This window comes from Apteryx mantelli, chromosome 3 (genome assembly GCF_036417845.1).
Source record: "Apteryx mantelli isolate bAptMan1 chromosome 3, bAptMan1.hap1, whole genome shotgun sequence".
Classification (NCBI taxonomy): domain Eukaryota; kingdom Metazoa; phylum Chordata; class Aves; order Apterygiformes; family Apterygidae; genus Apteryx; species Apteryx mantelli.
Window position 1 is genome coordinate 9056014 of NC_089980.1, and position 25440 is coordinate 9081453.

At 45.4% G+C, this 25440-nt stretch overlaps 1 protein-coding gene across 1 annotated transcript; it reads left to right on the forward strand.

The window, feature by feature from the left end:
* The first annotated feature begins 5807 nt into the window (after positions 1–5807).
* SLC22A7 (solute carrier family 22 member 7) lies at positions 5808–22727 on the forward strand. The gene is made up of 10 exons (XM_013954345.1): positions 5808–6185; positions 8796–8899; positions 13610–13764; positions 15255–15423; positions 18495–18612; positions 19936–20045; positions 20133–20347; positions 20855–20963; positions 22280–22486; positions 22664–22727. Exons 1-10 carry the CDS (start codon positions 5808–5810, stop codon positions 22725–22727), a joined length of 1629 nt encoding a protein of 542 aa, XP_013809799.1.
* The last annotated feature ends 2713 nt before the right edge of the window (positions 22728–25440 follow it).

The window sequence follows — 25440 nt, forward strand, 5'->3', positions numbered from 1 at the left end:
AGTCCCATGAACATGTGGCCTGACAAGCCCCAAGTGAGTTTGTCTATGAGTGGGGAGAAGCCACCAAGCTCTAATTTCAAAAACAAATGACGAAAAAGGTCAGCTGGATGAGGCACAGAGTAAAGCACCAACTGTCTGCTCAGATAAAGGCTGATTATAGGTAGGAGTGCTCAGTCCTCCCATCTGCAGATGGGTGGGCTGTGCATGGTACAGGCAGCTCACAATCTTCCCTGCCCAAGCACTGTCTCTACAACCCTGGTGACTGCTGAAGGGGACATCTTGTGAGCAGGAGGCCACTGAGCTGGTGAAAATAGAAGTAACCTGTTGGAAGAAGAGGAACAATCCCTGAGCAGTTTGCCAGACCTGGTCCAAAATGCTCCTGTTGAAGAGTCGCTCCATGACAGTAACCATAAGGCCACTGATTGGAGGCACAGAACAAGTGCAGCTCTGCTGTCAGGAGTGCCTTGAGAAGACCACAGAGATTGACTCTTGGTCCAAGCAGAAGGAGGAGGAAAACTGCTCTCTTCCCCTTGACACCCTGCAGTTTTTCTTTCTTCCTTTTGGGGAGGTACCAGCTGGGAATGGTGAGGAAGGGGAGGGCTGGGCAGATCTGTGGAGTTGCTGGGATATGACATGTGAACAGCCGGGTGGGCAGAGAAACATCGACAGGTTGAATGTTAGACCTTGCTTTGCTCACCCGGTAGCTACAAATCACCTTCAGCAACCACGCACTTCTATCCCCTGTTTCAGGGGAAGAAAGTGAATGAGTGTGCCTGTTTTCACACCTACATCTTTGCTATCTGTGCACACTTTCCAAAAATAGTGTTCCAGGCAGTACTAAAGCCCCCTTGACCTGCTCCAAGCTCCCAGGCAGTATTACATGGCTTTGGGGGGCTGTCAATGGACCCTGTTACCAGCACCTGGCTCTGCCCACTGTGTTTGGACCCTATGGGACTGTGTCTGTTGGTGAGAACATGAGTATGGTGGGGTCCCCTTTGGCTCCTGGCTCATCCCCTCACACCATGGAGCTGCCCTGCTCATCTGCTCCCTGACCTGGTGGGTGCGTGTCTCAAACTCTAACAACATTTTGCTTCACACAGGATTAACCTCTTCAAATGCCAGTGATCTAATTGTGGCATTTCTCATCCCTGAGAACACTTGTTCTTGCCTGAACTCCCCTTTCCTGTTACATCTTTTCCCTGAGTAAAGGAGTAGTTTGGGTTTGTCCTCTCAATAAAACCCAGGAAAAGAGATTTCTCCCTGTCTAATAGTTTGGGCTGAATCGTTGCCTTGCTAGAGCAGCCCTTCCCAACAGCACCAGTGAGATGAAAAGAGAGGAAAACAGTTCCATAAATGACTGTAGAAAGGGTCATGAAGGGGATCTGCTGGGTCTGTCTAGGGAGGAGATAGGATGAGGGCTCTGGCTGCAGACCTACAGTCAAACATGGCAGAAGATGTGAAAGTGGCTTGCTCGCATAGCTTCATGTTAAAGCAGGAACAATGTTAGTATTTCTGATAGCTGAGAAAAGACACTTTGGCAAAAAAACAGATTACTTGCAAACTACTTGCAAAAATTGTCTGACTGATTAAAATGTCTGCACCTAGGAAAACTGCAAATAAGATAGAGTAAACTTGCTAATGTGACACCAAGGAAAAATGGTACAAAGTCTCTTTCTTCTAACCCCAAACAAAGATCTTCAGGAGGATGAAGCTATTGAGTCCCTGGAGCTCTCTGTTGGCCCCTCCTTGGCTTTCTCCAACTGAGCTAGAAAACTTTGTGTGTATGCATCCTGCTGAGTGTTTGGACACAATGCTGCACTATGGCGCACCCTAAACTGATCCTGTGGGCATGCTGAGGAGAGTTCATCTCATTTGGCCAATTTCGTAGGACCTCACTGTCCAAACAGCCTTTGCAAATAATAGAAAAAATGGAAACTCCCAGTGTGTGATGCATTCGACTTCCCATAGGCAACTCCGCCTGCAATGAGCTGGAATTAGAAGGGGACATATCTGCCCTCTAAGTGCAAGGGAATGTATTTTCAGAGCAGTCAGGCATAACCGAAGGGAGAAAGAATTTCAGAATCTGCAGCCTTCCCATAGGAGAAAAATGCAGTTTAAGCACCAACCTACAACACACTAGTCTGACCTCCAGCTATTCTGCAGTGACAGCTTTCTAGCTGATGAGTGGTTCCCGTTCCAGCTCTAGATATAATGTTCGATATTCTTCCTCTCCATAACTTCTGAGAATCCAAATGTCTCTCCTCAGTCTGGAATCACACTGGTCAGGTTAGGATTACCTTTGTCTCTCACGTCCTGTATGTGACCTTTGTGTGATGTAAGGCAGTCAGGATTTTTATTTAGTGATGTTCTTCTAAGATGCCTAGGAAAATTAGAGTTAAAACTTTTTTTTCTATAAAACCACCCTCTGTTACTGCTAAAAGGGCTAAAATTTGTGGGGAAAATAGATGAAATAATCTCTGCAACTTCTGCAGACACTGTATAAATAGTCTACACCAAGTATCAAAAGGAAGTGTGTTAAACACAATAACAGGCTTCTCGAGAAGCTATGGAGAACTAAGGATCAATCAGCAATTAAAAGTCTGGAAGAGGAACAGAACTCTTCCCAGGCAGGTTACTGATGTCAACTAGAAAAGCCAGTGAGGATCACACAAGGTACACATAGTGCGGCTCTACTTGCTACAGGAGTAAATCAAGTACTTCTGTCAGCCAGTCTAGTACAGCTCTGTAAACAAGATGTTATAAAACTACAGCTGGAAACAACACATTAGTGACTGGGTCATTTAATAATTTTCTTCCTTAACAACAGCTGGTATTCTGAAAAGGGAAAGAAAGAAAGATCGCAGGAAAAATTTGTACATATGTGAAGTAAAAAGTCAATTCTTTACAGTTTTGTATGTGAAAATAGCAGCCAGGGAGTCAGCCTGCTGTCACCGTAGCCAGGCAAGTCAAAGCAGTTTGAGTCAGGTCCTGAGCCTAATTAGCCAAGTGGTAGGGCACAGTGAGTCACACTCTTTGCACACATGTTGGTCATTAACTAAATCTGGTAACCAGTTAAATGAATGTGTTAAATTAATTTAAATTTGTTAAACTGGTTAAATGAATACATCTGAGTTGGAGAAATATTGCAATCAACTAACATACATTTTGAGCAACTGCAGTAGGAATTGCAGCCCCAGGAGCTTCTGGGCATTGAAATATAACCACTTTTCTGATGGCTAGGCTAAAGCTGCTTTGCAGCTTAAATATGTAAAGGAGAATCAATGAGCGTTTTTATTCCTTGCTCTTAGAAGAGTAGTGGTGAAGAAAAGCAATTTGCCCTTTAGTTCAACTTCAGCTTAAACTATAACTCTGGAGGCACTGTGTTGTCTGATGCACCCCCTCACTCCTATTTCCTTCCCCTCCACTCATCCCAAGATGAGCACTGGCAATTGTTCATAGCAAAGACTGGGGCAACATGTTAGTTAATCACAGACAGCTGAAAAGAGCAAAGATCGTCTAAGGTCACAGCATGGCTTCCATTGCCTTGTAAGCATGAGCCTATGGTGTTCTCTTGCTCAGAGTGCTTTCCACCTTTGCAGCATTTGATATCTAGGTGATGCTCAGCCTGGCCATTCAGCTGCGACAAGAGGTCCTAAGAAAGGCTTTCTTGGTCATTCTCATCTCTACTGTGCTACTTTGCATGCACCCTGCAAAGTGGTTATATAGTCTTTAGATGGACAACAACGGGGTGCTGCTCCTGCTTGCTGCATGTTGCTCTGCTTCCCAGACAAATCCAGGATGCAATGGTCTGGGGACTGTTATCCCCAGGGGTCGTCCAATGGGTTCAGCCTATCTAGAGCACTTGCTGCAGGAGAAGTTTGCCCATGTCTTGTGTCCAGATGTGGTGAGAGTGTTCAGAAAGGGACCTCAAGTCCTGCAGGCTCCCGACGGAGAGTTGGGGTAGAGCCTTCTATCCCACTGCTCCCAGTTTAGCCTGCCCTGATCTCATTCCTCTTCCTAAGTCTGCCCAGTGTAGGGCAGGGAGTTGTCTATCTTGTCCTGAAGTGTTAGTGATCCTCCAGCGACATCTCTGCTGGGCATGAAAGAGGTTGTGCAGCTCCTGGCAATTTTAACAGGCCTGGGGCGTCTGGAGCTGCCACTTCACTGACTTTTGTTTCAGGCACATGGACTAGAGACTTTTCTTCTTTGAACCGTGTTGTTTGTGCCTGTGTAAGCTCTGATGCCATATCTCCCCAGTTGCTGCATTTTTCAGGCATTGTTTCTATAATTCTTCCAAAAAATCCAGCAATTTTCCTGCTCCTTGCTCCACTAGTATAAAAGTCTTTTGCCCTGTGGTTGTGTGACATGTAAAACCCAACTGTTATGTGTGGCAGATGCTGTTCATCAGCCTCCACCTTAGGTGACAGGCTCCTCCAGCTACCTGTCAGTCTCTCAGATGCACGATCTAATCCTGTTCTGCAGTGGCCCTGGCTGAATAAAGAGCGCATTTCCTTGGTTAATAACACAAGACTAGTGGAAACTCAAATTAAAAACCCATCTCCTCCTGGAACCCATTTCCTGAAACAGGCAGTGGAAGAACCAGGGAGCAAGGCCTGTGTAAGCAGTGGTGGCAGCAGTACCTGTGTGTGACTGCAAGGCAGGCAAGAGAGGGTCAGATAGTGGCGGAGAGAGACACTGAAAGTTCATAAGGGGTTAAACAGGATAGGTTTAATAAAGGACTTACACTACAGACTGCACGGGGAGCCCTGGGAACTGCGAGGAGGGGTCACCGATGGGAGGCTGCTGGAGGTACGGGTCAGACACACAGGTTGGACGCACGGACAGGACTTGACTCGTTGTTCCTAAGGGCCCCTTAAATCTACTAGAACTGTTTCCTTATCTCAGCTGTGCTAATCTTGAAAAGCTACTGTTCAGGAAGCAGCTAGACGTGGACAAAATGGAATATGCATGCCTGGCTGTGATGGGAATTTGGTCAGTGTGTAGTTTCACATGCTGGGGCTGCTACCATGTACTCTGCCAAACACTGACTCCTCGCCAGATCTTCCGCAGGTGTTCTCACTACACTGTGGCTCAGTCAGGACTGCAGATCCCTCACTCCTTGGGCTGTCCCATTAGTCCACAGAGCACATCTCCTTCCAGAGACTCATCTCTTCCATACACCTTCTCTTCTGGGCACTCTCTCACCCTCTCCAGACTCCCTGTTTCCAGGTCATGATTTGACACAAGCCATCCTAAAACCTCGGGAAACACATAGCTGATGCACAGCAACCAGGTTTTGGTGCCTCTGGGCATCCTTACACAATGGGTCTCTGTCACCCTCCTGTGGGCTCATTTCATGGTCCATCTCAGGCAGCTGGTGATAAGCTCATCTGTGACAAATCTTGTCACAGCACCCGAGGCTGTGGGTGGTGTGTGGTAACCCACACCAGAAATGATGGTGCTTTGACAGTGCTCTTCCCATAACCTTCTTTTCTAATGTGGGTCTCCCTCTCAAAAAACAAAACAGGAGGGCTCTAAAAAAGGTCTCTAAAAAGAGAAGGCGCCTTGTGCTGAGTCTGCTCGAAATGGATGTGCTTTGTGCACGCAGGATGCATTCTTTGGCTCTACCCCAAATGGAGAGTGTCACTGTGGGGATATCAACCTCTCAGCGAGGTCTCAAAGTCCAAGGAAGAGGCTGTATGAACAGTCATATGAAGTTGAGCTCCAAGAACAGACACCACTCTTCAAGCTCATGTTGCTGCTCCTTGGAACTTAGCTGCTTTCAATGAGCAAACTCCATAGAAAAGATGAAATTTGAGGATCTCTTGCTGGAAACCGGTGGCTTTGGCCGATTCCAGATCTTGATTTTGTTTCTCCTCTGTCTCCCAAGAATCAACCTTCCCATGCATTTCCTGCTGCACAGTTTTCTTGCTGCTACTCCCTCTCATCACTGTGCAATTCCACGCCAGGAGGCATTTGTGAACCTCACCACAGAGGAGCTTCTACTCATCAGCATCCCCCAGGAGTCTGATGGCACCTTCAGGTCCTGCGAGATGTTCTTGCAGCCTCAGTTTTACCTACTGCTCAATTCCTCTCTGCAACCAGAAAATGACTCAATTATTGAGGACTGCAAGTATGGATGGGTCTATGACCACTCACAGTTTACCTCCACCATAGCTACCCAGGTAATCCCTTGCCTTTGATCTAGATGAAAATGAAATTAGCTCAGTGTTTTAAGGAGCAGATGGAGAGCTATCTCTTAGGTGCACAGAATCAGAGGGGAATCTTTGTATTTTAATCATCATTTGAAATGACCTTTTTAGAGAAGATGACCTGGGATGGGGAAGCTCTCTGAAGTTGAGAATTAGAACCCAAAATTTCTCGTTATAAGCATCTCAATTTTTCCAGTGATGGAGAGATAGTGGGACAGAGGGTGCCATGGGATTTTCTGTCTTGGACCACATGGCATTTGCCCATGATTGTACCCTGTAAGGATTTCATATGAGCCCATGACTTGCTTTTCTGATTTTCCAAAGACTTTGTAACTCCTATTCCCCTGGCCACATCTCTTCCCCGATTCCCCCTCTTCTCCCTAGGATTGCCATGCCTCTCTTCCCCTTTGCCTGCTTTACCTCTGTTCCCTTGGCATAGCTTCAGTGTTTCCCATTTGTCTGGTTATGTCCATGGCTAGGAGGTCAAGCAGGACAGAGGGTTAAGTGGGTTCCCCTGTGGACAGCATTTGCTAACAGCGCTATCCCATTGCTGCTTGGGAAGCACTGGTGCTTGGAGGGGAGCCCTGGGGGTGAGGCAGCCAGTGGGCATGGGGCTGGCAGCAAGTGATGGGCAAAATGAAAAGGGAGGAAGGACACTGAGTGCAGAGAGGTGGGAAGGGGACATCAAGGAGGGTGGACACAGAAAGTACGATGCAGGGGGTCAAAAAACAAGACTCCTGGACCACAGCCCAAAAGAAGTAGGTTTGTGCCACTGATCATGGCAAGGTGAGGACAATGCTTCCAGAGCAAGGAGATGGGGGAGAAGTAGCTGCTGGAGGGTACCCTACAGACTGGGGACAAGCACCCTGGAGACACTGAGGGCATCACCCTGACAAGTACCAGCTCCGTCCTCCTGCATTATGCCAGCCAGCAGAGGGGGCGGTCAGCAGCCATTTGGCAGGTCCCATGGCAAGAGTCTGGATGGAGCTGGCGTGAATGGGAAAGCAGGGACAGTGAAGCCTAGCAGCAGGCACTCATCAGGCCCATTAGGTGCTGTCTAAGGAGCCAGAGCAGAGTGAGGGCTTTGCTGCATCAGGACCACCCATGCAAAGCCCCCAACTCATGGTTTCCTCGTCCTCCTGGAAGATGTTTCCCAGATTTAGGACACCGTCAGTCCAGTTACAAGAAGTTCCTTGCCTCACAGCAAAAAACATGCTCTCCAGCGGCCTCCCTCTGAGACCCAGCATGCTGGCTAGTCATAACCTTGAGCCTGCCCCAGGTGGCTGCCTGTCAAACGTTAACCACCAAGCTAGGGCTGTCTGACAGTGATACCTCTGGAAGTTAATACTTTACCTGCAGGCTGTAATTTTCCTTCCTTGGAAGGTGGCCCAAAGCACAGGGGAACTTGGGGAAAAGGACAATTCAGTCAGACAAAGAGGCATAGCTGGGTTGGAAATGAGAGCAGGAGTGCTGCTACTTTGAGATGGTTTCCTGTCTTAGTGAGAACAAGGCCAAACCTTAAGCTAGAACTGGTGCCTCCTCTGTCACCTGACTGTCCCCAGGTTTGGCAGGCAGTGAGATGAGGGTTAGATGTGCACCAGGTCTGCATCTCATTTCTGCACTGTATCTGGGAGAAAGGGGCAAAGTGTCCTTGCGGGAGAAGGCAGGCGAGAGGTGTTCAGCAGCACACGTGCTTAGTGCGGTGCCCCGTGACACTGCACTCGGTGGCACAGTGGCCTCAGGCCATGTCCAAGGGGCCGAGGCTTTCTCTGGAGTCTTTTGCTTTTGCAGCAAAAAAAGGTTGCTCAAATTTTGGCTGGCTTTGTCACAGAGATTATGAGGCTGGGTGGATGATTAGCTTAAGTTTTGCCAAGTTATGCACATATAGAAAATTAACTCTGCAACTTGACCAGGGAGTACTACAATGATTAACGACATTTGCACCTCCAAGAAAGTAAGATGATGCTCATTAATTTATTGAAGAAAAATGTCTAGACCACCCTCTTGGAAAAAAGTCCGTAAGTGCATGTCAGGAACAACTATTTGGTCTGACTCCTCCTCTGCCCTCCTCCTTCTCAGCACAGAGAGCTTCAAAGGAAATTGGTAAAAACAACAGTAACTGGCTATCAGCAAGGCATCCCCTGCCAAAGGCTGTGACACAGCTCACTGCAACATGGCACCCTACAAAAGCCCATCTCACCAGGGCAAGCCCTGGAGCATCTAGAACATGAGAGGGAACCAGCAGAGAAGTGCAGCAGGGCAAGCTGAGAGCATCTATTATGGGGGTCAGGAGAGGAAAAAGGGACCTCTTCATGATGAGTGGTACCCAGGAAAGTTTTCTGATACAACAAGTGTCCACAGAGAGACTGTCACAGTGTGGCTAAATAACTGGGAGGCCTCTGAGTTTTGTGAGGTTCTGGCAGTGCCCCATGTGCAGTTTAGTGCAGAGTCTTACCTTTCACTCAGTCAAGTTTGACTGATATAAGCTGCAAGACACCATGGCTGATTGCTGGAGGGAAGGGGTATGAGAAGGTGACAGAGGCTGAATTGGGCACTAAGAGTCATTTTGGCCATGTGTTTCAGTGGGACCTGGTGTGTGAGCAGCGCGGACTGAACCAAGCGACTGCAACGTTCTTCTTCATCGGTGTTACAGTGGGGGCTGTGATCTTTGGATACCTTTCAGACAGGTTTGACCCTTTCAGGCTGTTCCCCTTCCTCCCTCCCCAGCCCCAGGCTTCAGTTTTGTGACAAAACCTTCACAAACTGGTGACCGACAGAGGACAACTGGAGAGGCAGAGAAAGCAGAAAACACAATTGCAAAGGGAGAACTCAGCCCCTCCAGTGAAAACTGGACTAAAGTCATATTGAGAAGCAACACAGAGACTGAATGTTAGGTGCAGTCCCTACCTGCTCTGTGGAGCAGCCCATTGGGAGCCCACCAAAGAAGCGACTCCGGCCTCAGTTTGGAGTAAGATGCACTGCAGCAGTGACAACATGGTTGTGGTCAGCATTGCTGCAAAAACAAAAAAATCCACTGTCTTTGAGACAGAGTTCAAAAAAGGAGACCTGTCTAAAATGGAGAAAGCTAGTTAAAGTAAAGCCAAAACAAGCTGCTGAAAGAGTTAAGTCTTTGAAAGTTAAATGGAAATCAGTTTAGGACACCCAGACAAGGGGCTCAGAGCAAATGCATGCCATGTCTGAAAAAGAGTCTCAAGAAAGCAAAAACGGACTCTGCCTTTCCTAGAGAAGCAGTGTAAAGGAAGTTATAAGCAGGGTGGCATTCCTCTGGGAAGAGCTTGGGTAGTATTCCAATGAGGAAAATAGGAATGAATCTTATTGGTCTGGTTGAAATTTAAAATGTGATAGGATAAGCCAGAAAAGAGTCAAACAACTCAGAAAGGGCATAAATTAAGGAACAGGTTGTTGTTTTGGGGTTTTTCTTATTTTTCCTCCAAACAACAGAACTAGGAAAGGTACCAGAGAATATGTAGAGCAAACATACAGTCAGGATGTGCTGTTCACTCTGCACTATTCATTATTCAGTGTCTGAGTTTCCTGCATAGGCAACTGCTTGGTTCCTTAAAAGAACATTTGTGTAGGGCAGGCTGCAAAACCACCACGTCACAGAAGTGAACCAGCCTCACAATATGTGCACCCCAGTGACTTAGTGTTGAAGATGGAAGCTGTTACATCCATGGGTTGTGTGCTGTTCAGCATATTCATAAATAATCTGGAAAAGGGGTGAGTGGGGAGGTGATGTTGTTTGGAGATGTTTGGAGTTATCCAGGCTTGTAAAGATGAGGTCTCAGTGTGGAGAGCTGCAGAAAGACCTTACCAGGTTCTGTGACTAGGTGGGAAAGAGAAAACAAAATTTCAGGGTAGATTACTGTAAAATAAAGAGATAAACAATCCTAACCATGTTTAAAATAAAGGTTTCTGAGCTGACCATAACTGCTCAGGATTTGGGGTTATGATAGACAGTTCCAGGCAACTATCAGCTCAGAATTGAGTAGTGGCTGGGCAAGCAAATAAAAAAATCAAGAACTGCTAGGAAAGGAAGAGAAAATTAAAGAGAACATCGCTGTGCCACAATATGTAAATTCACGGTGGCCCCACATCGTGAATACAGCGTGCAGTTTTGATTCCCCTTCATCCTCCTCCTGATCTCAAAAGGATATAGTAGAACTGGAGAAAATCTGGAGAAGCTAACAAAGAAGACCAAGTTATGCCTTGGCTTCCAATTAAATAGACCAGGACCCTTCGGTCTGCTAAGGTGACAGCTAAAGATAGTCATCTGTGCCCTCGTGAGCAACCTGGAGCAGAGCCAACTGTGCACTGACTAGCCAAGCTACTTGGCCACAGTGCCCAAGGGAGTGCAGGTCAGATCAGGAGACCCTTGCAGCCTCCTAATGGCAGTGGGAGCAATGCACAAAGGATAAATTTGGCAGATTCTTTTTCCTGTATCAAGCAGAAGGGGTCTTTGTCTTGTTTACATTTTTACCTGTTTCCTCCATGGACTCATGATTTGGGATTGAGGCCAAAACTCCTACAAACCCCACATTTATGTATGTTTGTGCCTTGATTTCCCCTCTCTCCCAAGATGCTTTGCTAGGAGCACTGGGTGGAAGGGTAAGCACAGTATTTGCTTCAACAGTGGCAGGAAAGGTGCATGGGGCTGACAGTGGTGGGAATGGGAAAGTCTTCAGAAAGAAGAGGTAAAACTAAAGAGCAGGTTGAGCAATAGCAGGTAAACCATAACAAACAGGTCAAGCATGTTGTGTTAGTTTGCCACAACACTCCAGACAGCCAACCGTCACTGCCACCCACCTCCTCCAGCACCCACGCAAACCCCATTTCTATTACTTCCTCTCCATGCTTGCTCTTCATAGTCTTCCCTCATCCGCCTTTGTTTTTGCCTGTGTTGGCGTCCTCCAGTCCTACAGTACCTCTTTGAGATGGAGGGCCAGAAATGATTAGAGGGTTCTTCAACTATAAAAAGTGACCATTTATTCCTGCCATCTAGCTATTAATATATTACTTATCCATGTAAAGACCTCCTCTCTTCTCCTGTGAGAGCTTAGTTTTTCCCCTTTTGTGTGGGGGATGGTTTTGACTGGTTTTGGAAGTCTTAAGCATTCTGAATCAGTCGTATCTTGCTTGTCACATGCTTGACTTCTCCTTCAGTGAACTTCCATAGGTTATGGGTATTCCGTACAGAAGCCATGCTGACTCCTCCACTATTTGCTTATCCATGTATGTATGAATTCTAATTCTTACCATGATTTTTACCCATTTTATCAGTATCAGTGCCAGATCTATTAAACCTCAGATGTGCCCCACATCTCCCCTAAGACCTCTTATAAGTTGATGTCCCATTAGCAACCTTTCTTTTCTCTCATAGAGAGGCACTAAGTGGTCCCACTTCACTGAGAAGGTAGTAATTCAGATACTTCAGCCTTTAATTCTCTAGTGCCCTGGAGTGAAAACCATCTGGTCATGGCATTTAGTTACAGTTCATCTTGTTATTTGTTCTAAAATTCTTCTACAAACCCATGGATTAGAGAACATATCTGCCGACAAATTTTACCCTGGTAACCTCTCCAAGCATCTGCACTGTGAACATGTATCTCTGAAAAATAATAATCTTTCTGCTATTGCCTGCTCTTTTCCAAACAGTCCTTTTGTAGCTTGTCTGTCGGCTGTACAACTCTCCAGCAAATTTCCAGATTGTGATATTTATGAAAACGGCTTTCTATTTATTGCTATGCTTGTGTGATTTGCTCCTTTTGTTATATTTTTTTACATTTAATCTTTCAGTGGCTGGGCTCTTCCCTCTCTCTCTTTGAAGGTGATTTCAACTGCATCACTTCTAGCAGCCTTCCTGTAGCTTGCAGTTCAATCCTGCTACCTTCCCTCTAGTTTCCCTACCAGGTGGCATACATTTGCTGAGAGACTCTAGTAATGAGTCCATAAATAGCTGTTTTGCAACCTGCAGGGAGTTTGATGTTTTGACATCCTCCTTAGTGTATTTTCAAAAAAAAAAATCTTTTAAAAAGTGTAGCTCCTTCCTTAGGTAGTTACCCTATTGGAAGCCAGATACAGTGTTGGTGGGTTACTGAGTGCTTGCTGCTCCGACCCAAGAGTATTACAGTGACTTTTGCAGACTGGCTATGCTTATGTTTCAAAGCAGGTCCAGAAAACTGCTCAGGTCCAATCCAAGAGTTGTTTCTTCTCCAGGAGACTGCTTAACTAGCTGTTGCAGGAAGTAATCTGTGATTGTTTTTAACAATGTTATTGTGACATTATATCCCACCACATTGTTTACCATCATGGAGTACTGGTCCTTGCTACCATCCTTGTCCAGTGGCCACTGAGAGAGCCCTAAAGCCAGAACTGGGCCATAATTTCAGATCCCATAGACTGAACATTACCTATCAACAGCATCAATTTACTAGTCCGCTTTGAACCTAAACTTTCTTCATATGCAGTGCTAATGTTCATTAGCAGACCCTCTCTACTCTTGGATGATTTCTGGGTATAATGGCATTCCCCTGATTGCCCTTCCACAAAGGCTCTGATATCTTTATTTTGTCAATATCTTCACTGAAACCTCAGTACTTTTTGGTTTCAGATTTTCATGGGTTGTGTAGAAGCACATGCACATTTCTGTGCATGTGTGTGTATAAAAATAAATATTTATAGTGTGTATTTGATTTTTCTATATTTCTCCACACTACATTTGAAAGGGACATCAGGGGCCAGGTGGTCATATCACTTGAAAACCCTTAATAAAGAACCTCCTGGAAGGTTTCTCACAGGTCCCTTTGGAGATCAGGGCTATTTGCACATGGGGGTTGACAAATGGTGTCCTTTTCTTTTCCTTCAGGATCATTGTTTTCATTTTCGGGACTAGCACAAAAGTGTCATGTGTTTTTCTCCTCCACCTCCTTGGGAGCAGGGATGGTGGCTGGTCCTGAGGGGACCACAGGAGGAGGAGACGCTGAGTTGAGAAGCAGAGCTGGGAGTGAGCACGGCTGCTGGAGGGAGCGGGGTGTGCCAGCAGCACGGGTTTTCAAGCTGACATCACGCATTTGATGGTGACACTGATGGGGGAGCCCAGCGTGTCAGTTTTTTGATCAATACTGCTGCTTCCTCTGGAGAGTCTCATGGCTGATGCTCACAGGGCAGATTGCCCCTCTGAATGGGATTGTGCCACTGTGGCACAGGCTGCATCCAGAGCGGTTTGCTCCTCTCTAGGCCATTGTGCTGCATTTTGCGCTCTTTGCAAAGCAGGTGATATTTTGATTGGCCTCCTAGAGTCTCTGCTTTGCCCCTTTTCAAACCCTGCTCCTGGGACAGGTTTCCAGCTGCTGTAACACAGTCTGTGCTTGTGGCAGGTATGGCCGGAAAGCTATGCTCCTGGTGTCGCTGGTGTGCTCGGTCATATTCGGGATGCTGAGTGCCGCCTCCACCTCCTACAGCATGCTGGCTATCACACGGACCCTCACCGGTGTGGCCCTGAGCGGCATCTCCCTTATTGTATTGCCTTTGGGTAAGTAAGTGCAGGGGGTTGTGGATGCCTGGTTGCACAGGGAGACGTTTGGCAGGTCGTGGACAGGTAGGTAGGGACATCTGTACCAATCTGGGCAAAACAAGTAGGAACAGGAGTTTGGAAATTGTTACACAGGCAATTTCACTACAGGCAACCAAGAGAACACCCCTTATATAAGGATCCAAAAATTAGCATTTACTGTTAGTCTAATTAATGCTTTAAAGTCTAACCAAGATCTAATCAACTGCTCATTATTAGTTCTGCTGCAGCATTAACACTTATAAACCTTATTACTCAATTTCGGTTAAGGATCATTAGTAATACAACAAAAACATAGACAAAAGTGTTTACCCCTTTCTTCCGATACTGAGTTCTCACCCTTCAAGTACATTGTTGAGGCAATTCATCAGCATGCCCATGTCTTCAGCAGAAGGAGGATGGTGTGTTGCTTCTGGGGTGTTTCTTCCTTCCCAGTCTTGGCTTTGCTTGGAGTTGTTTTCGTATGCTACAAATCTGTATTTTTCGAAAGGGAGGGGAAAGCACCACAAAAATCATATAAAGCTAAGCAAAAACAAAGCTAAAAAAAGTTGAGTAATAACATAACCAAAACAAGCTCCAAACCTCAGGGTACCCAAAAGGCACCGGAACATTGGATGATTTTGCTGATACAGTTAGGACGCTCTAGGCAAGAATCATCAGATCCTAGAGCAGCTTACAGATGCAGCAAAAATTTCCAGAATTTTTGCAGATAGAGACAGAATCAAGCTAAAATGGGCTCAAGACTGAACAAGTCCATGCCAGGTCCGACAAATCCCAAGGCCTGCTGTGGCTGATTATTGTTATAAAGGTTGAGGCCTATTTCTAGCAGGTGGCACTCTGGGCCACAGGGCTACAAGGCAAAGTGGAGCTTTGGAAGGACATTTCTGATTGTCAGAGGTTGTAGTCAGATGTTCAAATCTTTGGAAGAAAACTGGCTTTTAGTTCACACATATAAACAAGGAGACCACCATTTCTTCTGGCTTTACATGTATATTAGTATCTGCTCTGGGTAGATTCCAAGGTAGGTCAGTTCATCTTAATACATTTCTTTAATCTGGAACAATGGGTGGGCAGAGAAATGGGAAACTGTGCAGGCAAGATATAACTAGATAATTAGGGGGAAAATTGATGAGTCTGATGGAGAAAATAATTTGAATGTTATTGAATGGAATTAAAAAAGGATCACCTAAGGTATTTTTAGCACTGTGATGCTTATTATTTTGTCCAGTATTTCTCCTTTTAAGGCTGTATTTTAGTTGCTAACTACTTTGCCAGAGGCTAACCATTTTGGATTAACTTTTTAACTGTGGCAAACATCAGCCAAGCGGTGGAACTCTCCCAGAGAAAAAGACCAGGGAAATTGTCTTGCTTTGCCCTTGTTACAAAGCCCTGCAGACCTTTTCATGGAGAAGTCCTGTGTGTCCCAGCTGAATGCTGCCTCCCTATTGCAGGGATGGAGTGGGTGGATGTGCAGCATCGCACCATCTCTGGGATCCTGACTAGCATCTTCTGGAGCATCGGGAACATGCTGCTGGCCATGATAGCATACTTGGTGCGGGACTGGCGCTGGCTGTTAGTTGCCGTAACTGGACCTTGTCTCCTGAGCATCATCTGCTTGTGGTGAGTGCATCAAGCTGCAGCCTGCTGGACAGGTGGGGATGGGAGCAGGCTGTGATTTTCCAGGCATAGCAGCTCTTGAAAACTGGAGTGGCCCAGGTTTCGTCCCTCCTGACCAGGAGCCATGGTCACACCATGGCTTTGGGGATGAGGAGAGGCAGGAGTGGGGTTGAGACCAGGCATTCGGGGACAGTGGGATGCTCCATGAAGGGGCAAGATTTGGTACTGAAAGCACTGTCACAGATGGCTCAGAGCGAGTGGGACCAGGCGAGGTCCCAGGCATTAATCCCTGGGGCTTTCATGGCAAATAACTTAGCTGTCTCCTGTCCCCCACCTCAGGGTGTGGGGGGACACCTTTGGTACCAATTTTTTCCATGTAAGACAATGGCATTTGCAGGCCAGGTCAGGTGCATATCTCTCTGCACCTTGCACAGCCTTTCTCAGCTGTGTATCCATCCTCACTGGTCAAATATATCAGTTTTCTGCAGGTTGTTTCCTATCTGTAGCTTTATTTAAGACATGCCTTACATCTCTTAAGCCTTACAAGGGGAGATGGTTCATTTAATCAAAGAAACTCCTTTTCCTCCTCCTTATTTTAATTAAATGACATGGACTAAAACACAGAGTCAATTCACTGATACTGTTATTGCAGTGTGAAGTGTATTGGATTAACTTATTAGATGACCCAAAATGGTCCTTTGCATAGGCAGCCCCATTTCCTGGATGGATAAAAGTCCAGTGTTTAAATAAGCAAACAGATATTCCCACAGCTGTTCCATTGAGAACCTTCGGATTGGGGAATTTGGGTCTCCTCAACCTTGGGGTTACTATTTAGTTCATCTTGGGTGTCAGTGTGGTGCTGGATCACACTGCAGAAGCCAGAGACACGTCTCTTGGAGTGATGTGATGTTGTAGCTGGAAACCAGGTGGAATAAGTTCTGGTTGTTAGACATATGGCCCCCCAAAATTATATGCTTAATTGTTGAGTAGAAGGAGTGATATCCAAACATCAAGATGCCTTTCAGCTGCCACCAAAGGGACTCCTGGAGACTATGGTTTGCTTGTTAATATGGCCATCAGAATGAAGCAAAGGATGAAAGAGCTGCACAGATCTATCACCAACTTCACAAATAATTCTTGTGAAAAATGGGATACAAACTGATGCTGTTGTTAACCAATAGTTCAATAGGCATGGTGATGAAGGTTTTCTGGCAGAGAATAACACCTGATATTTCACTGATCAAGTCCAACACAACTTAAATGGGTATTCTGCTGACTTTTGAAGGTTTGGGTTGTTTTCTTTTTTTTCTAGGACAACTAACTATAAAAATTGAATCCTGGGAAATGTTGCAATTTGTAGACACATTTGGACTCACCCTTTCCATGATAGCTGATTTTTTTTCTCTCCTGTTTATGTTAATGCCTTTTATGGAGATCAGTTATCCAAGAAGTTATACTGCAGTCTGATCAAAATTCAAGCATCCAAAAGGGCAGTCATTGTAGCATAACTAGAAGTCCCTGCAGTATGGAATCAAAATCTGATTTAGCACATTCTGGGGATATTGTTGACACTATGTCATAATTCAGTTGAAACATTAGGCAACCACATGACATAATATTATACTCTGGAGATGGTGGCAATGGGTGCAAAATGCCATCTTTCATTCTTTATATTCACCAAAGTGGATTGGGGTATAAGCTTATGTGATTGAAAACTTTGCACAAGTCCCATACTGCAAATGACAGATTTTGACAAACGGATGGCTTCAGTAGAACTTTTACCCACATATTCTTTCAAGGTCTTAAGTTCTGTGTTTAGAGATACCCATCTGTTTTCACCTGGAAACTGCAAAGCAGCAACCAGGGGAGCAGCAGCAGCTTAGGGAACGAGTATTGCCTTCACACGCCTCCTCTACCCTAAAAAGCAGCAGAAGTTGGATGTCTCTGCTGCAAGCAATGTGTGGTTCACCTTATCAAAGACCTCTGTGACAGAGTGCCAGGAAAGGATAAGCCCTCATCATGTCTTGACATAACCAATGGGCCTAGGTGTAGAGCCAAAAATATGAAGAGATAGGAGAGGTAGAGTGAGGAGAGATACAGTCTTCCCACTGACTGCGCAGGCTGCTCAGCTGCAAGGCTCTGTGGGAACAGTGGTATTACTTCTTTTTCCCCTTCTTTCAGGGAACAGACTTGGGTGGTAGGAGGCAGGTGTGGGCTGTTCTAACAAGATGCATCCTGCTCATGGGGTATTCCCACTGTTGCCTTTCTGGGGCTCACCACTATGTGGACACACACAACACCATGCACCTCTCTAGGCTAGCTGGACTGCACTGTGACCTGGGAAGCTCCAGGGCAAACAGCACAGCGTAGCCACAAATTGCAACCAGATGCAAGATCAGGAAAAAGTCCAAAATTAAGGAGCTGCAAGTGCTAATTTATGGTGATGGTTTGATCTTTTGCTGGAACAGATAGAAAATTAAGAGGCACAGGCCCCCACCTAGCACAGGTCTGCTAAGGAGTCCTCTCAGAGGTGCTGACCAGCTCTACATCAATACAGCACTCCGAGACCTTCACTAACTAGTATGGCTACTTCCTTAGTGGTCCTAGCCACAATGGTTTAGATCGCAGTTGACTGTCTTGTGCAAAAGACTTGCATTATGGCAAAAAACAATCCATCTTATTAATTAACAAAATGAGTATGAAACATAACCTCAAAGAGCCCACTAAGTCCTTTTTATGCAATTTGTAGACACATTTGAACCCACCATTTTTTATATCCTACAATTTTAAAGAGTCCCAAAAGTATGGATCTCAAAATATAAACTCTTTGGGGCCAATTTTAATTTATTAGAACCGGAAATTCTTAACAGTTCAGAAAATCCAAGCTTTGCTCAAAGATCATATGATTGATATATACATACATATATATATATATATATATATATAAAATATAAAAGTTGTTATTTCCAGCTGAAGTCCCACAGAGAAGACCCTCTCTCTTTGGCCAGGGTCATGTATGTGGGCTGGAAAAAATGGAGTGCCAACAGGAATGCTGTCTTCTCTCCTCACACCAGGTGGGTCCCAGAGTCTGCCCGGTGGCTCATAGCCAACGGCAAAGTGAAACAAGCTCACAGGCATCTGCTTAGATGTGCAAGAATGAACGGAAGGAAAGACTTCACTGTCTCACCAGAGGTGAGAACCTGAAGATCCAGACACACATTCTTCTTCTCCCATTTTCTCTTTCTCTCTATTTTACTTCTGTTTGATACAAGCAACTCTCAGCCTGCTGTGTGATCTGTAGGGTGCTGTGATCCACAGGGTGCCATGCTGGAAAGGAGTTACAACCATCCCTAAAGAGAAAGCATCAGCTTAGCTCACATAAGGCCAGAGATCCCCCTTCGGTAGAAGGAGCGTCTCTCCATTTATTATTGCCATGACAAGAAGCCTCACTGTACTGGATGCTGGTCTAAATACTCAGTGAGAGAGAAGCACAGCCTGGAAAAATAAGGCAGAGGCATCACTCCTATAACAGAGAGCAGAACATGCAGGCTCACGAGCAACTTATGCAGCTTTTGTCCTGTGATTCATAACCTGATCAGAAGGTCAGTTTTAACTACCCTACCTTGCATTTGCTGATGATTCTTGGACATGGTAAAGGAAGGCTGTTCGGACTGGCATTCATCTCTCCCAGTGATAGGTGTCCACAACACAGCTGTCTGCAGGGTCCTTCAGAGGCTAATTGAATAGAGTCAATGGAGGTTAGCATGCAATTCTTCTGACCAAATGCAGTTGTTTGCTCTAAGATAAAATGACTCATAAACTTCTTTAATGAGATCTCCATTAGCTATACAGTAAGTCTATGGCAGCTAGCTTAGATATAGCTGCCAGTATTGCAGACCTTTGGTTTTTTGGATCTCGTGTGTCAACAGAACTTATAAAAATTCTCCTGTTACTCACTTCAAAATGAATTGCTGAAAGACTTTGTGAATAGACACTCTCTTCTTCCCTGTGGGCAGGGTTCACTTCTCAGTGCCTGGCTTCTTTTTATACACTGTATTTATATAAACATATATATTAACAATCATACTTTATATAAACATACTCATAAGAACAATGCATGCAGTTCACAGTTAGCTGCTGACTGAGACCTGACAAAATGGCAGACAACCACTTGGGTAGGAGGGTGGAATTGGCCAACACTGACTTTGCTAACACCATGATTGCCATTTTGCTGAGATCCTTTTTTGCCATGTGGGGTATTTGGGTAGGAGAAGAGACAGGGCCAGGAGAAGAGGAAGAGGTCTAAAAAAATATAGAGAGAATCTATAAAAACACATACGAAGATTTGCCTCTGAAAATGTATGTCCAGAGAATTGTTCTGCAATGGAAATGTGTGGAAAACCCCAGATGGTGTTGGAGCAGGGATAGGCATGAGCCCCAGCCTGTCTAGGGCTCCACGTCTGGATCCTAGATCTGTTAGCAGCTGAGCTATTTCCTTCTTTCCACCTCTCTCAGGCCCTCAGAAGGATGACAACAGAGAAGAAGTCAGGAGAGAGTTACTCCTACATCAGCCTGTTCAGGACACCAGTCCTGCGGAAGATCTCTCTCTGTTCTGGCGCTGTGTGGTAAGCAGTGTCACTCTGCACAGGGGATTTGTCCTACAGTTCCCTGCCTGGATTTCCCTAATTCCCATCTCCACACACTCCTTGCAGGTTTGGCGTTGCCTTCTCTTATTATGGCATGAGCATGAACCTAACTGGTTTTGGGCTCAATATGTATCTCTCACAATTTGTTTTTGGCATCATTGAGATTCCAGCTAAGCTGATCATGTATGTGCTAGTGAATCGAGTTGGACGACGGCAGAGTCAGGCATGGACACTCATACTGACCGGATTGTGCATAGGAGCCAACATCATCGTTCCCAAGTGTGAGACACTCCTCTGCTATATGCGGTACTTGCTAAAAAAGGAGACATCCATTCAGTGCACTGCTAGAGAAGGAGAATGGGAGATCTTCCCCACAGGCAACTCTGTACAGAGATGTCTTCTACCTACAAGGGTAACAGTGGGACAAGGTTGCTAATGTGGGCCAGTACTAATATCTGGTGGCAACAGATGGTCTCCAGTCACTGTGAGGCAGTTAGTCAGGGTCCAGTGACGGCCAGATTAAGTGCCCGTCTTATTATAAACATTGTCCAGTGGAAAATGTTGGGACCCGTCCTTTCACCAGTTCAACTTCTACTTGGGCTAATAATAGTTTGTCACCAAATTTACTCATCCAGGCTTTAGACGCAGCAGCTCCAGAGCTATGTTTCTCCCTACTTTGTCTGTAAGACCTCTGAATCTTCTCCCCTACTTTGCCTGAGGCCACAACAAGCTTCATTCTAGAGGCTGCTTTTTGACCACTGGCATAAGTGTCTTTTCTTTCCTCCTAGCTTTCACCTCCATGCGCTCTGTAGTAGCCATTATGGGCAAAGGTTTCTCAGAATCTGCGTTCACTACTGTCTTCTTGTACACCTCTGAGCTCTACCCCACCGTACTGAGGTAAGAGATGCCGCTCGCCTGAGTGTACAACCAGACCCTCTGCAGGGTGTCACCCTCAGGTCTTTAACATCAGCTCAGCAGGACATGCTGTTAGCTAGACTGCAAAGCTGGTGCCTTACCTCTAGAAGTAGCAAGGTCTAAAGACTACATATAGTCATGAAAAAGGGGCAGAGAGCTACTCTTTGTTGGCCTGGGTTATGTCAGGCAGGTTATGCCTAAAGGGAGCTGTATTGAAAGGTGATGGGTATTCCGTGTGGGAAGATTTTTGAACTCAGTAAGGAATCTGTGCTTAGCAAAGCCTTAATTCCCTGAGAGAATCCACCAATAACTGTTATAAGACCCAGAGAAAAATCATTTGAAATGTGAAGTTTTATAAGGGACATGTACTACCACAAGTTTGACAGTCTTCTGGCCTACAGATGATATTAAAGCAGGGATTATCTAGCCTTTCAGGGTGAAAAAAGATAGCTTATTTAAAAGATCTTCAGGAAACGGTGACACAAGATTTAGTAGCAGCATGATTTGGGATATTGCTGAGGCTGGTGAAGGGAATTAACTTTCACTGGTCTGTTGTATGCAGGGAATGATGCATATTTAAATCAGAGTGGGCACACTGGTCTGCTACTTTTCTTCTCAGTTAGGTCGGTATTTTTATGCACTGAAAGACGTTGACAGATAAAGACAAAAATCCTCTCTCTCTCTGCCATGCTTTTTCTGCATATGCACAAACAGGTCCTGGGATCCCTGTTTCAAGTGCAGAATGTCATTCTTTCACTGCAAATTAATGTTTGGAATCGGTCCCAGGTTCTATTTTTGGGCACCTCTCCAAGTTCTCCTAGGTTATAGCTACAGCAGGACCAAGGGTGCTCACAGGAATCTCTATGCTGGCCACCTGTCTGGAAGTACCTAGGAGACAGAGGGACATAAGTTTGCTCTCAGCAGATGAGAGGATGTATTAGGGGGATAGGTAGAAAATACTCACAGGGTTTTAGACATTTAAAGTGGAAACAACTTTGGAGCAGATATTTTTAGTGCAGAACTTCAGCTTCTGTCTCATAATCGAAGTAAATCTGTTTCTCACAGCAGCTATTCTTGCTCTTTGGGAAGTATCATCACTATATGAAGATATGAAGAGAAAAAAAAAGCCCAGAAAAAATCTAGCAGAGGAAAAGCCTGGTGGGGGGAAGCCTCAGCATGTATAGAAATATAGGGGGAAGGAGCAGAGGGCCTGTACTTTTCCCCAAAATCCGATATGAAAAAAGTAGCTGTTTCTTTCTTGTGGTGGTCTACACCACGATGGTGCCCTCCCTTTGCAGGCAGAACGGGATGGGATACACCTCCTTTGTGGCACGCCTCGGAGGGGCTTTGGCCCCACTTGTGTTTTTGCTGGACAGTGTGTGGCGGTCTCTGCCTGAGGTGACCTACTGTGGTATGGCAGTGTGCTGTGGCTCCGTGGCCTTCCTGCTTCCAGAGACACTGAATGTGCACCTGCCTGAGGGCATCGAGGACGTCGAGAAAACACAGTGAGTCAGTTCCATCCTGCCCTGTGTGGGGTGTCTGCTGAGTGCGGCAGGGAGATGGCCCCCTCTGCTTCTCTGTCTCTAGGTGGCAGCAGATTAAGGTGCAGCCCAATAGGGATTGGGACTGTTAGGCTTTCTGGTTTTATGTCCATCAGTCCAACATGTTATCTTTTCTTCCAGAGTGAGAGGGCCACTACAAATCAGTGCTCCTGAAGGCATGCCATTACAGTCTCGTCTGAAGTGAGGGCCTACGTGGGACAGCCACAAATACCATATAGGACTGAAAAACTGAGCCATGTTCTAACTTTTCAATAAAAGAGTCCTTGCTGTCCTATAGTCTCTTTCTGCAGAGAAGTGGGGCTGAGGACATGTATAACACCAAGTTCCTTCATCTGTCGAGGTTGTGGTGGTGCTTCTATCTGGGTTGTGATCTTTAGTCCAGCAAGAGCCTATGTGGTGCTCAATCTACTACAGTATCATACACAATTGTCTACCCAAACCAGAACCTCCTTCAGTTCCTGCTGTCCTCCTTCAACAGTCTCCAGACTTCCACCCAAAGGACCTAGGCTGCCTGAATTCCCCACCATGTCTGCACCTCTCCATCACTGGTTTACTTTCAACTCAGCATCTATTGCTGCCCGCAGAGACTCTGCAAGCAGGTTTAGACACAGTTTGAGTGCACAGCCAATCTTCATTGGCTAACACATTTAGTCAATAGCTCAAATTAACACGCTGCCCTTCCCCACTGCTTCCATGAAGGCACCCAGCAAATCTTTGCTGTTGGCAGCTGGGGAAGAAGTGTTGGTCTCTCTGTCTCCCCAGAATAGGCTGATTCTCATGTTACTGAGTTGCTGTCTCCATATTCCCTGTTGGTTTTTTTTTTTCTGAGCGTTTTACATATTTTCATGGCATTATTTTTGCTCTTGACTCCTTGTGCTTCTGAGTGTAACCTTCTGCACATTTCACTTCTGTCTGTATTTCTGCTTTCCTTCTCTTGGATGCCTTTCCCTCACAGTCAGCATGAAGGTGGTATCTAGGAATGGGAGACAGTGTTCAGGGTCTGGTAGACCTGAACCTGTACTGTACTAGGATGACCTAGAGGTGGACTCCTGGAGCACAAGAGAGTGTTCTGGATATGGTCAATACAAAAAATGTTGCTTGTCCAAGATACCCAGACATAGCTCCTTTGGTGGAGAAGGGTGTTTGGGGCATGGCAGACTTCAAGCATTATCATTGCCCTTGAGCTGAGACTTAGCTGGAGGTGAGAGTGACTGTGGGGAGGTCTGGAAGCTAATGGGTTGGAGGAGGTGGAGGTTGTCTCTCTGATGCTGGCTGCAGGCATTCAGAGGGTGAGACAGTGTGAACCACAGTGGTGTCCAGATGATTTGGCAGCTTTGATGATGAATGTTCACTATATGCTTAATAGCCTTTTTTTTTTGTCTATTTTACAGCATAACAAAAAGAAAAAATTCCCCAGCTAGGGGGTTTTCCTCTCATCCTGGCTACTATGAAGCATTTTTCTTTATCAAGTCCTCATGATGGAATTTACTGGTCTTGGGAAAAGATTTTTTTAGTTGGTGGCAATGACTGCCCCATCTTCAGGGATTAGGCTTTTATTGCTCAGAAGGCGCTACTTGTTATCCCAAACATTTCTTTTTCTCTCAGCAGGGATCATTTCCCTTAAGGAAAGGAGGTTTGGAGCAACAGCTGTTATTGGCTCCGTATGCTTGTTTGCCCATGGAGCGAAGAAGAGCAAATGTAATATTTTTGTCCACATTACAGATGCGGTAGTGCAAAGGTTATCAAACAGGTTATTCCAGTGGACGTACAATTTAGAACAATCTTATGACTATAAGCTTAAATACAGTCATGTTTGAGTGATGATAAAACTAAATGTATGAACAGGAGCTGTGATGCATTTTTGTAGTCTCGTTTGTCTTATCTTTGTTTAATCTCCAGATGAAAGAGAAACTTTTCTGATCCTGGGCAAAAATTTTTGGACTTCTACTTATTGTTTACCTGGTCATACGTGCTTTTTTAATTGCTTAGCAATGAGAGGTCAGGGTTTTTCACTGATGATTTGGAGTCCAGGGCTTACAATGTACAGATTATTGTTGAGGCTTGAGAGTTCACGGTTTTTGGCTTAGAGTTATCAGTTCAAAGAATATCATGGGATTGTGGGTTTATCATTTAGGGTTTGCAGTCTGTTGTTGAGAGTTTTACAATTTACAGGCTATTGCTGAAGGTTGAGGGTTTACGGTTTGTCACTCAGGGTTTATTTCTGAGGGTTTCTCAGTGAGAGTATATGGTTTATAATTTAGTTTATTACTGAGGGCTCAATGTTCATTCAGGGTTTGTGGTTTCTTGTTTAGGGATTACAGTTTAATGGGTTGTTGTCTAAAGGTTTACAACATACAGTTTAAAAACAAACTATAAACTTTAACTCCTAAAAAATAAACTGTTCATCCTTATTTAGGATTTTGTATTTTGTATTGTGTATTAAGTGGGAGGCAGGAGGAGTTTGAACATGCTAGAGCTTAACTCCATTCAGTCCCACTCATTATTGTGGGTATTAACCAAGAAATAACTGCTTTATATTCTTATGTATGTGCCATTTGCAGTCTCTCTGCACACAGTAAAAGTTGTCTGAACAAAGCGACCCAGAGTGAAGACTGCACAGTCCCTCCGGGACTACTCAGGGTCATATTGGGCTGTTCTCAAGGTCTCTTGGGCCATTTGGGGGTCCAGGGACATCCTTTGGCATTTGCAGTATTGTTCCTGTAATCTCTGAGGCTTTTCTCTCGGGTTTCCAAGGCTACTCTGGGATGTCTCTAGGACTTTCCCTAGACTTCTTGAAAGTGTTTCAGGGGTCTTCAGAGGTCTTCTGTCTTCTGGGGAGGACAATTCACCCATCAACGCCAGAGCTGTTTCAAGGTATCCAGTGGTCTTCTAGAGGG